The following is an 18216-nucleotide window of genomic DNA, read 5'->3' as shown; positions in this document are numbered from 1 at the left end:
TCAATCTAGATCTTAGAAGTCTTTTCTTATCAGATACTGTATTTACATTAAGAATATAAATACAGAGTGTCCTATAAATAGGACACTGGGACAATATAGTATCTTTTACACATAAAATACAGATTGTCCTATAAATAAGACAACAGAACAATATTGTATCTTTTACATATATAGTATCTTTTGTATATACTAAGATGATAGATAAACATCACATCCTTTCATACATTATACAATATACAAAGGAGTGACTTTCATCATCTGTTCCACAATTATTTTTAGTGTAAAACCCTTCAAAACACTTCGAAGAGTTAATTACATTTTTGACAATGTTGTCAGTTTCACAGGACAGCTTGTCTTCACATCAATGTTGTTCTTACTATTCGAGAATAATGTTCTCATGTTAGATCTGATACTACCTTGGACAGTAGTAGCTCCAGGAGTATTGTGCTCTCTTCTCCTCATGGCTCCTCCTTGCATCATTTTAGATGTGCTAAGCAATGTCTCTTTTGAAATTCAATAAATCTATGAGATCCTTAATCCATGCATTTCCAACACAGAGATCAAGTATTCAAGTGAACAAAGGCCAATACCGTATTTTACCTCTAATAGAAGCAGAGTATTTGGAGACCACCAATTGTGTTCATCCACACTATCCACACTACCGCTGTAATTGTTATGGGTCCTATGACCTTGAGGCACTTTGGCGCCACTCCATGTCTTTTTTTCCATCATGGGACTTTGCCAAGCAGTTCCATGGGAATCCATGTACACTGGTGAATACATTGTTGCTCTGTTTACCTGTTAAAGAGTGTGATAAACAGAATTATAGCATGTGACAATTAGTGATGAAAGGTTATAAACCAATTTGAGGGCTGAAAAAACAGGGTGCAATGCTTGTGGTAGCAAGGATGATATGGTGAATTATAGTACTGTTTTGTTTGTCCAATTATTGATGGATGGATATTTTGTTTCCACTGTCATGAATATTAATACTGCTATGAATATTTATGTACAAGTCTTTTGTGTGGGAATGTTTTCAGTTCCCTTGGGTGTAAATCTAGCAGTGAAAATTCTGGGTCACACTGTAACTTAACTTTTTGAGGAACTGCCAAACTGTTTTCTAAAGTGTCTGTATCACTATGTTCCCACCAGTAATGTATGAGGATTCCAATTGCTCCACATCCTGGCCAACACTTGTTACTTTCCATCTTTTTATTATGTGCATTGAAATGAACTTGTAGTGCTATATCATTGCAGTTCTGCATTTTCCTAATGATAGCATCTTTTCATGTGATGATTAGTCACTTGTATATCTTCCTTGGAGAAATGTTACTTCAAATCCATTGTCCATTTTTTAATTGGATTGTTTTAGTTGATGACTTGTAAGAATTATTTGTTTATTTGGATACATGTCTCTTTTCATATACATAGTTTATATTTTCTCACATTTCAAGGATTATCTTTGTACTTTATTGATAATGTCCTTTGGTGCACAAAACTTTAATTTTGATGAGGTCCAATTTGTTTTTTCTTTTGTTCCTTTGTATTTGATGTATCATCTAAGAAATCTTCATCTAATTCAAGGTTGTAAAGATTTATGTCTGTATTTTCTTTTAATATTTTTCTTTTTATTCTCATTGATATTTTACTTATTTTGAGTTCATGTTTGTGTACAGCATAATGTAGTGTTCCAACTTTGTTCTCTTGCATATCCAATTGTTCTAGCACCAATGTTAAAAATACTATTCTTTCCCCCATTGAATGCTCTTGGTGCACTTGTCAAAAATCAACTGACCACATATGAAAGTGTTCAATTTAGTTATGTTCCATTGATCATCTACAGTATAGCCTTATCCAGTATCTCACTGTCTTAATCATTATAACTTTGCAGTAAATTTTGAAACCAGAATTTTGCTCAAATGCCTTTGTCTAGTTTGGGCATCAGGGTAATACTGACATTATAAAGTGAGATGGGAAGTCCTTGCCCTCTCTTCCTCCTTTTGGAAGAGTTTGTGAAGCATTGATGCTGACTTTTCTTTTTTCAAGATTGTTTTGTCTATTCTGGGCCCCTTGGGTCCCCATATTTTAGGATCAGGTGGTCAACTTCTGAAAATAAAATCAAACAAGAGAACAAAAACTGGATGGAATTTTAGCAGGGATTGTGTTGAGCCTATATTTTAATTTGAGAGATACTGACATCTTAACAGTATTAAATCTTGCAATCTATAACTAAAAATGTCCTTCCATTTTATTTGATCCTTAATTTCTTTTAGTGTTTTGTAGTTTTCCAGAGATAAATTTTACACATCATTTGTTAAATTGATTCCTAAATTTTTTTTTCTTTCTTATGCTATAGCAAGTGCAATTTTTTTTCTTAATTTCATTTTTGGATTGTTCACTGCTAGTATATAGAGTTGATTTTTGTGTGATGCTCTTGTATCATACAAATTGCTGGACTTATTACCTCAATTATAGTGTGTGAATTTCCTAAAATTTTTTTATATAAAAGATTGTTTTGTCAGCAGGTAGAGATGGCTGTACTTCTTCATTTTCAGTGTGAACGGCTTCTATTTCTTTGTATTATTTCACTGCCCTAGCTAGATTCTCCAGTACAGCACAGAAGTTAGAAGAACTGACAATCCTCATCTTGCTCCATATCTGTGGGGAAAAGCTCTCAACCTTTCACCATTACATACCAAGCTAGCCATAAGGTTTTATGAGATTCCCTTTATCAGGTTAAAAAAGTTTCTTTCCATTTCCAGTTTTGGGAGGTTTTCTTTCCTTTTTTTTTTTATCATGAAAGCATGTTACAGTTTTCAAATGGCCTTTCTTCATTAATTAAAATAATTATATGGATTTTTTTCCTTTATTCTATTGATGTGGTTTATTACATTGACTGTTCTACCCTGGGATAAGTCTCACTGAGTCATGATGGGTTTTTGTTTTGTTTTGTTTTTGTTTTTGTTTTTTGTATATTGTTGCATTTAACTTGCTAGAATTTTCTGGAGGATTTCTGTATCTGTGTCCATAAGGGATATTTGTCTATAATTTTCTTTGCTCAAATGCCTTTGTCTAGTTTGGGCATCAGGGTAATACTGACATTATAAAGTGAGATGGGAAGTCCTTGCCCTCTCTTCCTCCTTTTGGAAGAGTTTGTGAAGCATTGATGCTGACTTTTCTTTGATAGAATTCATCAGTGAAGCCAACTGAAACTGAGACTTTCTTGGTGGGAATTTTTTAAATGATTAATTCTCTTTTAATCTCAATCAATTCACATTTTTTATTTTTTTTCTGAGTCAGTTTTAGTTGTTTTTCTAAAAACTTGTCCATTTCATTTTGGTTATCTAATTTGTTGGTCTGCAGTTATTTGTAGTATTTCCCAATAATTCTTTTAATTTCTTCAAGATCAGTAGCAATTTCCCCTCATTCTTAATTTTAGTAATTTGAATCCTGTTTGTTTTTCTTGGCGATTCTAGCTAAATAAAGGTTTGTCAATTTTATTGATTCTTTCAAAGAGTCATCTTTTGGTATCACTGATTTTTTTTCTATTTTGTTTTCTCTGTTTTATCAACTTCCACTCTAATCTTTATTATTTCAGTCTGTGTGCTTTGGGTTTAAATTGTTCTTCCAGTTTCCTGAGACAAGATCAAGTTACTTATGTCTTCTTGTTTGACATAGGTTTTTACAGCATTACAGTTCCAAGATCTGCTTTACTGTACCCTCAAAGCTTTTTCTACTTGGCCTTGTGATTTCTTCTTTGACCCATTATTTGTTTGGTAGTATATTAAGTTTTCCACTTGTCTTTTATTTCAACTTTTTTATAAAGGTGTATCTAGATGTGAATCTCTTTGTACTTAAGTTACTTGAGGTTCTTATATCTGTTATTAATCAATTTTAATTGGGATTTTTACAGGATTATTTCTTAAAACATTTTTTTTCTATCCTTTTCTCTTCTCTCTTTCTGGAACTCCCTTTACACCTATGTTGGTGGACTCGATGTTGTAGCACAAGTCTCTGTGTCTCAGTACATGTGTCTTCAACCATTTTTTCTTGTGTACATCATGTTAGATCATTTCTATTCATCTACTTTTAAATTCAACAATACTCTCTCTATTAAATCTGATGTTGATACAGTGAGTTTTACTTTCTATTTATTGTGCTTTCATTGCTTAAATTTCCAATTGCTTCCTTTTTAGCTTCTGTGTCTTCATCAGTATGTCCTATTTGTTCAGTCATTTTCATCCCATCTTCCACAAATTCTTTAAACATGATTTGCTTTCATTACTTGAACATATTCATAATGGCTACTTTGAAGACTTTCTCTGTTTAATCAATATCTGAACCTATTCAGAATCTGCTTTATTGAGCTTTTTTTTTTCTTTTTCCTGAGTTTGGGTCACAATTTCCTGTTTCTTTACATCCAGTAATTTTTTTTTTTTTTGAGGACAGTTGAACACTTGGTTTATACGTTGTAACTACTCTAGATTCTTTTTTCTTTTTCTTTCTTTCTTTCTTTTTTTTTTTTTTTGGTATTGGGGATAGAACCCAGGAATGTTCTACTACCAAGCTACTTTTTATTTTCTATTTTGAGAAAGGGTCTTGCTAAATTGTGCATGATGGCCTCAAATTAGTGATCATTCTTCCTCAGTTTCCTGAGTAGCTGAGATTACAGGCGTTCACCACTGTGACTAGCTGATTCTGATATATTTTTTACTGAGAGTGTTTGCTTTGTTTAGATTTGTTTTGTTTTGCTTTGCTTTTTAGTAACTTTTCTGGACTTAATCAGAGTGAATCTCCATGGTATATGGACACTAATGTCTCTGCTTAGTATCGTTTTGTGTTTTATTATGACTTCCCAAGCATCCTCCTTGTCTGCAAAGTTTAGTGGACAGCTATTGATAGCTGCACTCAAACATCTCAAAGCTGCACTCAAACATCTCAAATCTACAAAGTTTCTACAAAGATTCAACCTGCAACCAGTACATCTGCATATGGACTTTGGAACACATTACAAGTTCAGGAAGTTTTTGAGTCTTTCCCAGCTTTTACTCCCCCCTGGGCCATCCCAGTACTGCTAGCATGTGCACCCAGACTACCAGAAACCATAGATATGGGAGATCTTGGCCCCTCTGGTGTCTTTCCTGTGAATGCTCATGGCCTCCCAGTCAACCAGAGATTCTGGAGAGCTTGGTTCTTCCTAGGTCTTCCTTGCACCTGCTCATAATCTCCCAGTTACCAAAGAATTTGTGAAGCACATGCAGCCCCTCCATCCTTTCTAATGTCCCAGAACTCCTTTTACATTTCTGGCTAATCCACTGGTCTGTTGCTCATCCTCAAGCTCACAACTGTAGGGTTCCAGAAATTGTGCTATTTCCGATTCTCTACCGAGTTTGTTCTCTTTATCGTCTACACCACCAAGTTTGGGTTTTTGAACTCCCAGTCCTGATCAAGTCACTTCTCTGGAAGAGTGAAGCTGCTCATTTCCACAGTGTCAGAGAGTCCCTCATCCTGGTAATATTGTTGCAACAACTCAGCTAGCAGTAAGATTAGGAGAAGCCCCAGTCAAAACCAACAGGATCACATATTTTTCCAAAATTGTATGAATAAATGCCTCTAAACTAGTTAATAGTGATTGGTTGGTTCCCAGAACTGGGAAGTAGCTATTTTGAAAAAGTTTATCCAATTTCATACTTGGTTTGAGGAGGACTATTTGCCATCCTGTTTACTCCACCATCTCCAGATTTTGTGCTGTACAAACATCATGTTTTCAGATTTAGTTATGTTGAAATCTTCATTCATTTCTTTTAACTGCTATATTTATTGGCTTCCATTACATGAATAAACCATGATCTATCCATTTCCCTGCTGAAAGTGTTATAGACATGGCTGCAGTGGACAATTATTTTAATAATTTCTTATGCACACGTTTAAGAGTTCCTCTAGGGTAAGTAATTCTCTGGAGTTTCTGGGTCACAAAGCATGCATTTTAAACTTTCATAGAAATTGCCAAACTGCTGCACAGAGCTAGAAATGTATATGTTGCTGCTTTTGCATTCTTACTTGATAACATCAAATGTTTAATTTTTTCTGGTTCTCATTTTCATTTCCCTGGAATGGAAAACCCCATACTTTCACTCTGTTTATTGGCTCAAAGTATTTCCAGTGTATAAATTGCCTACTGCATGTCTTCTCATTTTTCTGTCAAAATTTCTTTTTGTTATTAATTTGTAGAATTTTCCTAGGCCTTGATTTTTCTATATTTTCTTTTGATAATCAAAATTATCATAATTTTCCTTTTACATTTATAATTACTAAAACTTTTTCCTAGCTTGCTACCATAAAGCTATGCTCTTATTTTTTTCTTAAAGTTTTTTTAAACTTAGTCTTAAACAATTTGTTATTGATGATTGTAGATATAGTATGAGATTTAATTTTTCTTTTCCCAAATGACTAGCCAATTATTCCAGCACTTTTGATTGACTAGCCCTTCCTTTCTCACTGATAAATGTCATGTCATTCACATTAACATATGTGAAGCATTTAAAACAAACTTTGTCATGAGTAGTAGTACCCAAATACTATATATACATGGGTCCATTAATAGATTCTTTAGTTGGTTCTATAGGTCTCTTTATCTATTGATGCAGCAATATTATGCTGTAAGCATTTACAACTAGAAGATAAAATCCTTCTTCACAGTGAGGAGGGTGACTGTAATCTGTAATCCCAGGTACTCAGGAGGCTGAGGAAGGAGGATCAGGAATTGTCTCAAAAACAAACAAACAAACAAACAAAAAACCAAGAACAACAAGAAACTTATTCCTTTTTTCTTTCCCTTCCTCCTTGCTTTTTTTTCTCTTTCAAAATTTTACTGAATATTTTCAGCATTTCCTACGTCCATATGAATTTTAGGATTAATTTGTCTAACACCATGAAAAAGCATATTGTAAGTCTATTGATATTGCCATGAATTTACAGAATGATGCGTATCTGAGAGCATTTCCATCTCTACTACAATGGTCATCTAGCATGGGATGTCCTCTCAAGATTTCTTGTATATCTTTAAAACGTTTTATAATCTTCCCTTAAGTTTCTGTACAATCTTGGCTATGTTTATTCCTAATAACATCATAGATTTATTACCCTTACCATAGGTAGCTTAAATATTATATTTTCCAAAAGACTTCACTGTTCTATAAGAGTGTCTTTTTTTTAACCATTGAACTGTGTCCAGAGACACTCTTAAATACTTCTTAGTTCTAGTAGTCTGTTCACCAAATCAATTTTCTGTGTAGATAATATTACAGTTTACTTTTGTTGAAATTTTGTTAACTTTTGATTTATTTTTCTTGTGTACCAGTTAATACCTTCAGTAAAATGTGAGTTGTTAAGAGTGAGCTACCTTGTCTCAATACTGATTTTCAAGAGAATGCTTCTAAAGGTTTTGCTATATTTTTTCTGTCATGTTTGTACTACGTTTTGGTAGAGCTCTTTTGAGAGATTTTAGTAGTTTTTATGTATTTCTAGATAGAATTTTTATTAATGGGTGTTGAATTTTATATTTTTTAGCATACCAAATTGATCACTTAGACTTTTTTCCTTTATATCTGTGGTCACAGTAAATCATGCAAATAGAATCTTAAAAAATCGTGTTGAGCTTCTGTGATAAAGTTGTGTTTGATTCATTGTTGAAATACTTTGCTTATATATCTTTAAGGATTTTTATTTTGTCCCTAAGTGAGGTAGTCTCATTGCCTAATTCAGGAATAAAAGATAATCTAACCTTTCAAATAAGTTGGAGTGTCTTTCCTGTCTTTTCTTCTTATGGAATAACTTGTATAAAATAAGGAGTATCTGTTTGAAAGTCATTTAGAATATGTTTATAACACTATGAAGGCCATTTAAAATATGCTTCTAAAGCCATTGATCTTCAGTGATGAGCAAGGGAGGAAAGAGTGGAAATGGAGAAACAGACTTTTCACAGTGACATCCTTTCCTTTAACAGTTATAGCAATGGACATATTTTTATACTTCTTCCTGAGTCAGTTTTGGTAAGTTATATTTTTATCAAAACATCTATTTGTGAAGATGTTTAATATTGTCATAAGTATATAATGATATTCTCCTCTAATTTAAAAATATGTAACCATATTACCCTTTTATCCTAAAAGTGTTTATTTCTGTCCTTTTTTTATGGCCAGATATCAAAGATCTGCATATTTTATTGCCTTATCAAGAACTAGCAAATTATTTGATTCATTATGTTTTGTTATTTTTTATTACTAGGCTTTATTTTTTCAAAGTAGTTTTATGTCCACAACAAAATTGAGAATAAAGTACAGAAACTTCGCATATTCCTCCTGCCTGACAGATACATAGGCTTACCCATTATCGGCATCACCCACCAGAGTGATACATTTGTTATAATTGATGAATGTGCATTGACAAATTTTTATTGCCCGGAGTCTACAGTTTACATTGGGGTTCACTCTTGGTGGTGTTCATTCTATGGTTTTAGACAAATCAAGAGTAACATGTGCCTATCATTAAAGTACCCATGCAGAGTACTTTTACTACCCTAAAAATCCTCTGTGCACCAACTATTCATTCCTCCCTCCTCTCCTAACCTCTATCAACTTCGAATCTTTTTTACTGTCCCCACAGTTTTGCCTTATTCATTGTATTATTTGGAATAATACAATGTATGAATTTTCCAGATTGACTCCTTTCACTTGGTAATATGCATCTAAATCTCTGTGCCATTGTAGCGGCTTGGTAACTCATTTCTTTTTAGTGCTAACTAATACTCCACGGTATAGATGTACCACAGTTCATTTTTCCATTCATCTAGTAAATGATATCTTGGTTTGTACTAAGTGTTGGCAGTTATGAATCAAACTGCTATAAAATTGTTTTACATTTTCCCTTTTCCTTGGTAGAATAAGGAAGGGATTTTTTTTCCTCCAATAATTACTGTGAAAACCTGGCAGAGCTTTTGGAGATAAAACAAAATTATGCTCACCCACTCTCACTGATAGGGTCTTCTTAGAGTTTCCATCTGTCTCACTTGTTCTCTTCAGAAATTTGTCTATTACAGCTTAGGTTTTTCTATCCAGGCACTGGTCCTCATGGGATTTTCAAATCATGAGTGTCCACTCCAGTAAGGTGATTCTCTATTCGCCTGTCAGCCTCTCCCATTTAGGAAACAGCATCTGCCTCACTCTTATTACTGTTGCTTTTTCAGTGCCTTCAGCTCTTTGCTATTTGTTAGGACAGAGTGTCGACTTCCAAACTTCCTACATGCTAGACGAGAAATCAGAAGTCATTTTGTCATGTTTTTGTTTCATTAATTTCTGATATTATATTTATTATTTCTTTACATATTCTTTCTTTGTGTGTATTGTGTATTCATTTTTTTCTGACTTCTTATGTTGAGCATCTAGCTCATTAATTTTCTGTTTGTTTTTCTTTTATATATTTATACATTTAGAAGTATAATATCCCAGTAAATACAGCTTTAGTTTATTCTACACAATGGATATGTGACATTTTCAGTGTTTCTAAGAGTTTTTACTTTCCAATATGTTTTCTCTTTGATCCATTCATTAGAGTATTTATTAATTAAAATTTCAAATTTCTAAATGCAAATATCCTAATTCAAAGTAGAATGGAGTAAATAGTCGTAAGCCACTATCTCTATTGCAACCACTAGAAAAATATGAACAAATTATAGAAATCATAATTTCATTTGCAAAGACATTAGATAATTTGGGGAGTAATAAATATGAGATAAACTAAAATTCAAGAAATGAGAAGAGAGCTACTTCTAGGTAAGCAGACATCACTGATCATTTTCTTCTGCAGGAGCATTTACCAAAATTAGGCACTAGCTGAATATCAGATGGCCTAGGTAAAGGAATTCTACTGGGTGACAGAAAACCTATGAAACTTTTGACAGTTGTATGGCTTGACATGATGCACAGGAATCTTGAGGAGCCCCAAATATATAACTATATGCTGAGACTGAGGGGTTGTGTTGATTGTAAATCTACTGGAAAGAGGACATAAAACAATTCATTATAAATATCACAAGAAAATGGAAACCAGAGGTGGACTGAGTCTAACTAAAACTGAAACCTACTGTGACTCCGTTTCTAATCAACTAATCAACCCTTTATCTTAGTTAATAGAGGATGGGGGAAAGCCTTTTTGAAAAAAAAATTGCATCAAATGTCAGTCTTTATGGTTTTTATATATGATATCTATTATAGCACAAATATAATTAGACAAGTAAGAGGCAGCCAATAATCAAGTGAAACAGGAAACAATAGAAGCAAACACACACAAAATAATAGACGCAAACTCACAGATATGCATAGCATATAAATGACTTTAAAATAACTCATAAATATGTTAAAGAAAATAGAGAACTTCAACAGATAAGTTGAATCTATTTTTTAAGTGAAATTCCTAGAAGTAAAGAAGTAAAATTTCTGAATATAAGACTTATTTGGCTGCATTTTATAGAGGTTTAAACACACAAAAAATCAAAACTAATGAACCCAGAGATCAACAGCAAATATCCAAAATGGTAGGTGAAACATGAAAAGAACAAAGCAGAGCACAAGAGACATCTGAGCCATCTTTAGAAGGCCTAACATATGAATAATTGGATTCCCAGAAGAAAAGGAGAAAATGGGTCAGAAGGAATATTTGAAGAAAACAGAAATACTTTTATTCAAACCCACTAAAAGGAATCATCAACAGATTCAAGAAGCTCAAAAGATCCCAAAGCAAACATCAGACTATTATAATCAAACCTCATAAAATCAGAGCTAAAAGTAAAAGATTTTTTAAAAAATATAAAAATTCTTTTGCAAGAAGCAACAAGAAAATGAGTTTTTTTTTTTAAATTTTTCAGCTGAAACTATAAAAACTAGGAATTGGTGGAATGAAATCTTTAAATTGCTGGAAGAAAAACCTGCCAAATTAGAGTTCTTTGCCCATGAAACGACCATATATGAAAGATAAATAAAGGTTTTGTCAGAGAGACAAAAGCTGATATAATTGAATGCTATGACCTCAATTATAAAATAGTAAAGAAAATTCTTTGACTTGAAAGAAAAGAATCCCAGATGGAGATATGATAGTGTAAGGGGAGGTGAAAAACACTGGGAAAGAGTAAATATGAAATACTATTGACTTTAAAACAACAAAAATTATGTCCTTTGATGTTTGTAACATATAGAACAACCCCACAACAAACAAGGCAGAGATTAAGGCGAGTTTACTGTTATAAAATTCTTGTATTGTACAGGAAATTATAAACTTACTAATTTAAGATAAAGTGGAGACTGATTGGAATAAATTAAGGATGTAGCTTTTAGAATGATCAATAAAATGTTGAAAAGGGACACCTATGTAACTATTAAAGGAAATAAATGGATTCATTAATAAAAAACATGCTTGATTAATTTTAAAATCTTAAAAAAAAGGAAGAGTAAAGGCACAAAACTAGATTTAATGAATAGGAAGGAAATAAGATGATGGTGCTGGATCCAGCTCCATAAATGATTATATTAACTATAATGCTTTTTCTCCTATCACTCCCCCTACCTATGGTATCTTTTGTCTCCTGTTGTAGTTCTACCTTTCTTTTTTAACCACTCCAAATGAAACAATTTTTATGCTCAGAATTCTTTCATGCATATCACTTTTTCCTTCTAGGTTCATTTTTCTTCTTTCTTTTTTCACCTTCACTGAATTTTTCTTCAGGTTATGCAGTTAGTAAATTCTCTCATTCCTCACAAATCTGAAGATGTCTGTATCCGTCTTGCTGGATACAGAATTCTAGCTGTCTGAAATTTTCTTTGCTCTTCTCCTTCTGTTAAAGACTTCTATTGGTCTAGCAGTTTGTCTGGTGGTGATCTGTCTTTTGTTTATTTTCACTTCTAAGATTTTCTTCTTGTCTTTGACACCTTATAGCTTCACTGTGCTATGGATTGGGGTATTGATTTCTTATTCATCTTGTTAAGGGCTGGAGGTCTGCCATAAACCTTATAATTTATGTCCTTTTATCAATTCTGGAAAACTTCAAATTTGGATAAATTGTTCAACTTCTCATGTAAGGCCACTCCCTGGAACTTGTCAGTGCCTCCCTCATTTATTGACAATATTACTATTTAGGCCTGTCACAATCTGGCCCCTGCTCTTGTCTGTCATTATGTTTCCCATTCCATAACTGTCTGCCAGGAAAGCTCTGTCACTGAAACTGGTGATGCCATTTCTTGTTCATAACTCAGTTTAATTATCACCTACTCTGAAGCCTTACCTGAAGCCTCTTCTCCGTAACCATGCTGTTTTGTGTACAGTGTTTCCTGTTCATTCAGGTATCAGTTGCTTGCTTATATCTATTTATATGTAAATCTCTCCACACTAAAGTTCCCAGTCAGCTGCTCTCTTTGTATATTTACAGAGACAAACACTTGGTATGGGTTGTATAGATGTGTTGAGGTGGCATGACTGAATGGGTCCAGAACTAAGGATAAATACTATCTACTTGATAGGGATCTTATAAACACTAACTGTATACCATATGTGAAAAGCACTTTGCAAATGACAAGTGCTAATCCATTGTCTTAATCTCTACGATTCATCCATTATCCTGGTACAGCAGGTTATGTACCAAATTGGTTGTCTCTTTAAATTTCCTTATTCCATATGGCATAAAAAGAGTTCTTAGTGTTCTTTGATCATAATGAAGTATATTTTTAGCTCTGTGCCTTTACTTCCAATTGCTACACTTCTCAGAGCATTAAAAAAATCAAGACAGTCTAAGAGAAAGCTTGATGTAGTCTGACAGTTATTACAGTCTATCACAAAAAAGTTCATTTCTGGATACTCTTCTTCCCTACTTCTTAATAATGTTCTGGTCTTTCTTTAGGTGTCTGCTCCAATTTTTCCTCATGAGCTTTTACTGACCATTTTTATAAAATAATAAAATAACAAATAACAAAATTTCCACCTATTTCCACTCTCTAATCCCTTTTATCTGCTTTATTTTTCCATATTTGTCTCCAACGAAATAGTATTTAACACTTTTATTATTTGCTCCCCCCCTCCACTAGCATATAAACTTCTTAAACCAAGGAACTTTGCTCCATGCCTGCAACAGTGTACAGCACATACTAGGTGTTCAATAAATATATGTTGACTAAATGTATCTGTGGAGGTGCCACTGCTTCTCAACAATAAAATCCTGAGGCTACAGCAGACAGACACCATACAGTCACTCTGGGCATGCCAGCCTTCTACACTCATCTTGATGTGGGATGAGATAATAAAACTTGACTGTTTTGCTTTTCCTTCAAACAGACTGCCTAATGCATGATTTCATCCTGAAAACTAAAGAAATCACTTCCTTTCCTGGCAGGCACCTAAACCAAGTTCGGAGGTGGCTGTATACAAAGCCCGTCTGTTCTCCACTGGTTTAAAGATAGTGACAGTTCCTGCCTGCTTTTAGTAAGCTTTCTTTTGCTTTTTGTTTTCTTTCACTGCTTTAGGAAAATTTACATATCTTTTCTACCCATTTGATCATTTTGACCTTGGCAAGAGCTCACAATTAACAGAGTGGGCATTTGTGCAAAGAAAGCACTCATTTATAATGTTTATGGGAAATAAATGCTTATTATTACATAGAAACAAACACCCAAAGCTATAACTTATTATGAGAGAGGGATGACAAATGACTTGCTGAAGGCCATATAACTAACTTCTGCCACACACATATTCAGTGATTTCCAGTCAAGTGATCTTCGTTCACTGATACCTTTGCCTTAATAAGTTCATTAATGTTTCACTTGCTACCTGTGCATTAACCAAAAGCCCCTCAATGTGTGTCCCACTAGTGGGAATCTTGTCTGTGCTGTCTGTTGTCTTAGTTCCTCAACCTTCTACTATCAGGCTACTCTATTGGTTTTTCATGTGCTGTCAAGATCTTTCTCCATGATTGAAAATAATCTGGCCTTTCAAAGCTAGGCTAACATTCCAAGGTCGACTTTGTGGTCAATGAAAATGCATAGCCCAAGAGGTCTGACATAATCTATCCTCTACTTGAAGGAGAACTTATCTCTGCCTGTGGTTCCTTTTAGGGATGTGTAACAGTCAGCTTGCTGCTGAATTAAGCAATGCACACTGTGCAGACTGTCCGATTAGCAATGCATGGTAATAGAGTAAACTCCTAGGGTTTGTGTAGTTCTCTGTGTGCTGTGTGTGTGGGTGGGTGGGTTACTAAGGATTTAACCCAGGGACATTCTATCACTGAATCATAACCCCAGCCCTTTTTATTTTAGACAGTTACTCGCTAAGTTGCTTAGGATCTCACTAAAATGTCCAGTATGGCCTCAAATTAGAAATCCTCCTATCTCAGCCTCTCAAGTTGCTGGGATTGCAGCCATGTCCACCATGCCTGGCTAAGGGCTTGTGCATTTCACTGTTGCCCCTCTACCTACTGGCACCTTCTGAACTTAGGACTGAAGACTGAGGATATCAATGGACTGGCAGTGCCTCCTAGTGGTTAAGGGTCCAAAGATTCATAACTGAAAAGTAGCCTTGGCAATAACAGCTCACCTGACAAACTCCTGTGCTGCCTTCTCCTTCCTTTTGAGTCTTGTCCTGCATAATGCAGTAAGAATTCGCTGCTGATAAGTTCGTTATTGTCTACCAGTCTTTTTGAGAAATTGGCCAACTAAATTCCCCAAAATGACAATGACAAAAAACAATTGGACTGGGGCCAGGAAACACAAATTTTAAAAGTCACTAATGTCTCTAGAGGTGGCTATTTTGAAAAGTGCTTTGTAATAATGTGGTCACTGTTTTTCTACCTCATCAGTTCTGTCAGTGCTCTGACACACACCCCATACCACATAGGAGATATCAGCTGCCCAATCGTCCTATAATCTTCCTGCAGTCATACTTATGAAGCTTCCTCAAAAATAATTTCAGATATGTTACAAAGATATGCAGAGGGGTCCAGCTGGTTTCTCCGGAAGCTTTTTGAATAAAATATGCATGATTCCCAAGATCATATTTTAAAGTCTGTATGCTTCATAAAAATGAAAGATAAGTCATGTCTACAAGTATAATTTGAGATTACCGTCCCTAGGCCTTTGCTGGCATAGAATATGTAAATGTAGATTTGGGTTTGAAAAAGAACCCTTCTGCGAACTAGGGAGGAATCATGAAGGTTCCACATCTCCACCAGGCAGAGAGATCCTGTGCCACAACAAAACACAGGAAGTTTGTTTTAGTAACAAGGAACTCTTTCTTTGATATTTCCCGTGGTCCCCAAGGCCATCACTTTGTGTCTTATCTACTGAAAAGACCCTCTTCCAGAAAATGCCCACATGCCAGGCCTTTTCTCTTTGCTGAATCTACCCTTCCCTCATGAAAACATGCCCCCCCCCAATCCAGTCTCCCAAGGTCTTGGTGTGTATTCTGATATTTTAGGCTAAGATTTGAGTACAGGTCATCAATCCTTCCTCTGACATTTGCATTTTAATTAGGGATTCCTGAAATCTTTAACTACTCTTGGTAACCAACCTTATCTCCCAAATGCTCACCACCCACTTCCATCATCCCTACTGAGTATCCAATCCCAAAGATGACACAGTTTACACAAAATGCCCTATGCTTCCCTGTTTTTTTGTTTTTGTTTTTGTTTTTTTTTTTTAATGTCCCTGGCACACCCCTGGATTGTCACTGCAGTGACCAAGGACTCTGACCTTGAGCCTAAAGTTAAAACATTCTATATTTATTTATCCAATGCCTAAACACCTCAAGAGTAGAGGAGCAACGCGAGAAATTCACAGCCCTGAGCAACTGGGCTTTCTCTCCAATGACTGCAGCTTGACAACAAAGGTTTTGTGCAATATTCCAAAAGAGGGAGAGATTTTGGCACTTCTTTGGAAGAGTCCGGGCAATTAAAATTTATCATGGCCACCATTATTAGAATTAGGGACAGGTGAGTGAACGGTAGGATGATTAGGGGGCATTCTATTGCAAGCCTGGCATTTGTACTACAAATGTACTTGCCGACTGGTGTCTTAGAAATTTCCAGAACATGCCCTACACCAGTCAGAAGAGCCCAGGTTCTCCTAACAACCACCCTCATCCTTGGCCCTTTTTCAGTCCCCTTCTCCAAATTCTCCTACATCCAGCCAGCCTGCGTGTCCTTGCGTTCATAAGCGGCTTAACACTCTCCGGGGGCAGCTCCCCCCTCAAAGACCGCCCAGCCTACCCGTTGGCGTCGTCGAGCGGCGCCCGCATCCCCGCGCGCGCAGGCGGCTCCGGGGCCGCGCCTCGCTGATTCGCTACCGCGCAGACTGCGGCGCCGCGCCGCGCCCGCCCGCCCCTGGCCGCGCGCGCCTGGTGCAGCCTCAGTCTGTCTGCAGCCGCGCGGCCGCCGCGAGCCCAGCTGCTGCAGCCGGGGCACCACGCCTGAGTGCAAGCTCAGTGCCCCCGAGGAGAGGAACTGCGAGCCCCCAAAGCCCGCACGATGCAGGCCACTGCCGATTCCACCAAGATGGACTGTGTGTGGAGCAACTGGAAAAGTCAGGGTATTCTCTTTATTTCAGTAGTGCATGCCTGCGGCGCACGCGAATCCCGGGATCCGGACTCGTCCATTGTGCATCATTTCACCTGTGGGACTTATGCATGCTTTACACTCAAGAGCTTTCTGTTGGGGGGAGTAAACCTGTTATTTAAAAAATCAAAATGAATGGTGTTTGTTTGTTTTTCTTTTTCTTCTTCTTTTTTTTAAACCTTTACTGTTTTTTGTCTTGTGGTAATGCTGATATTTTAAATAATGCATCTTTTGCCTCCTTAGAGAGCTCCTTTGGCGTTATCATCCAGTACTTGTTTAATCTTTTCTCACCCCAGGAGTTAAAGTGCTTCTTATTGTTTCGTGCATCCCAGTGCATTTATTTCTGCCTAAAGGTTGCAGTCTCCTGGCAGAACCATTAACTGAGGGCTTTAGTACATCCTTTTAAGAGGGACACACCCATTTCAGGGTTGTTATTTGTGGTCACACAAAGGAGACCGGAAATGTAGACTAGTTCTCCAAATCCTGAAAATATGATGGCGTAGCCACATATTAGAAAGGCTCACTTTGAAATATTTCGGTGTTTTTGTCTGTTATCCGAGTAACCCTTAACTACCATTTATTAATAATTGGATTCTATAGAATAAATGGAGGGAAATAACAAAACAGTGGCGGCTGCCCTCTGGTATAACAGATTTATTTTGAAACAGTCCATATTAGCACTGGGTGTGGCCACCCTCCAGCCTCGCTTGGATTGCTTTTCAGCCATTTTTATTCAGCCTCATACTTCACACATCCATCTCTCCTTTGTTACATTAAAATTCTGCCCCTCACTTAGCTCAGAGAAAGATGATAAGGAGAAAGATAATTTGCAAGAATGAATTGTGTGTCGCAAACTTGGGTGTCTATAAGGTGAAGTGTTTTTTGATGTTTAACAAATATGGTTCTGAATAAGGCGTTTGGATATAACCTGCAGGGTTTTGCAGCAGCCCTCAGGGGACCAAGAATACTCTGGAGCAGCAGCTGATTTTTTTTTGTTTTTTTAAACTTGGCATCTTCCCCTAGTAATTTTATATCACTGAAAGAATAGGTTTCCTTTTTCATCTTTAATACCTTTGGGGAGTTTTTCTTTAGTATATTTTTTTAAGAAAAAGTCAAGATATTTCAGAATTGAAAGCATGCTTGCTCAGCCTCTTGTTTGTTGGATTGGGCGGCATCGACATAAAATATAGTAGTTTACTTCACATTGTGTGTGTCTGTTGGAAATAAAATTGTCAAAAGTAAATAGATGGACCATAAATTTAAAAGCCAATAAATAAGAAATATAAAGCAATCAAGGGTCATATATTTGGAAAATGATGACAAGTACATAGACTAGCATATGTTTAATAGAGAAGGCAGCGGTGAAAATTCCTTGTAACATTTCCTCCCTACATGTTTAGACCCATCAGTTTATCTCTTATACACACTTGACAATCTGGGCTCCATAGAATATCAAGTTTCGTTGGACATAAAGACTGGTTGTTAGACTATGAGTTTCTTCTATTCTTAACAAAAGTAGATACCAAAAGATAACAGGTTTTCTGTTTTATGTGTACAAGATATAGGACATTATT

The 18216-nt window shown here is 35.8% G+C and overlaps 1 protein-coding gene across 3 annotated transcripts in view; it reads left to right on the top strand.

Annotated features, from left to right (window-relative positions):
* The window catches only part of Rtn1 (reticulon 1), a 223321-nt gene that overhangs the window by 180771 nt on the left and 24334 nt on the right, over positions 1-18216 (top strand). Inside the window, exon 1 of one of the 3 annotated variants that reach the window (XM_005322755.4) lies at positions 16409-16616. The exons of the other annotated variants lie outside the window; for them this stretch is intronic. Within the exon in view, the coding sequence (XP_005322812.1) occupies positions 16556-16616 (61 nt within the window). The 5' untranslated portion in view covers positions 16409-16555. Of the gene's footprint in view, positions 1-16408; positions 16617-18216 lie in introns of those variants that run through there. 3 annotated transcript variants of the gene reach the window in all.

The sequence above is a fragment of the Ictidomys tridecemlineatus genome, chromosome 5 (genome assembly GCF_052094955.1).
Source record: "Ictidomys tridecemlineatus isolate mIctTri1 chromosome 5, mIctTri1.hap1, whole genome shotgun sequence".
Classification (NCBI taxonomy): Eukaryota; Metazoa; Chordata; class Mammalia; order Rodentia; family Sciuridae; genus Ictidomys; species Ictidomys tridecemlineatus.
Note: the sequence above shows the minus strand (reverse complement) of the source record. Positions and strands in the feature narration are given on the sequence as shown.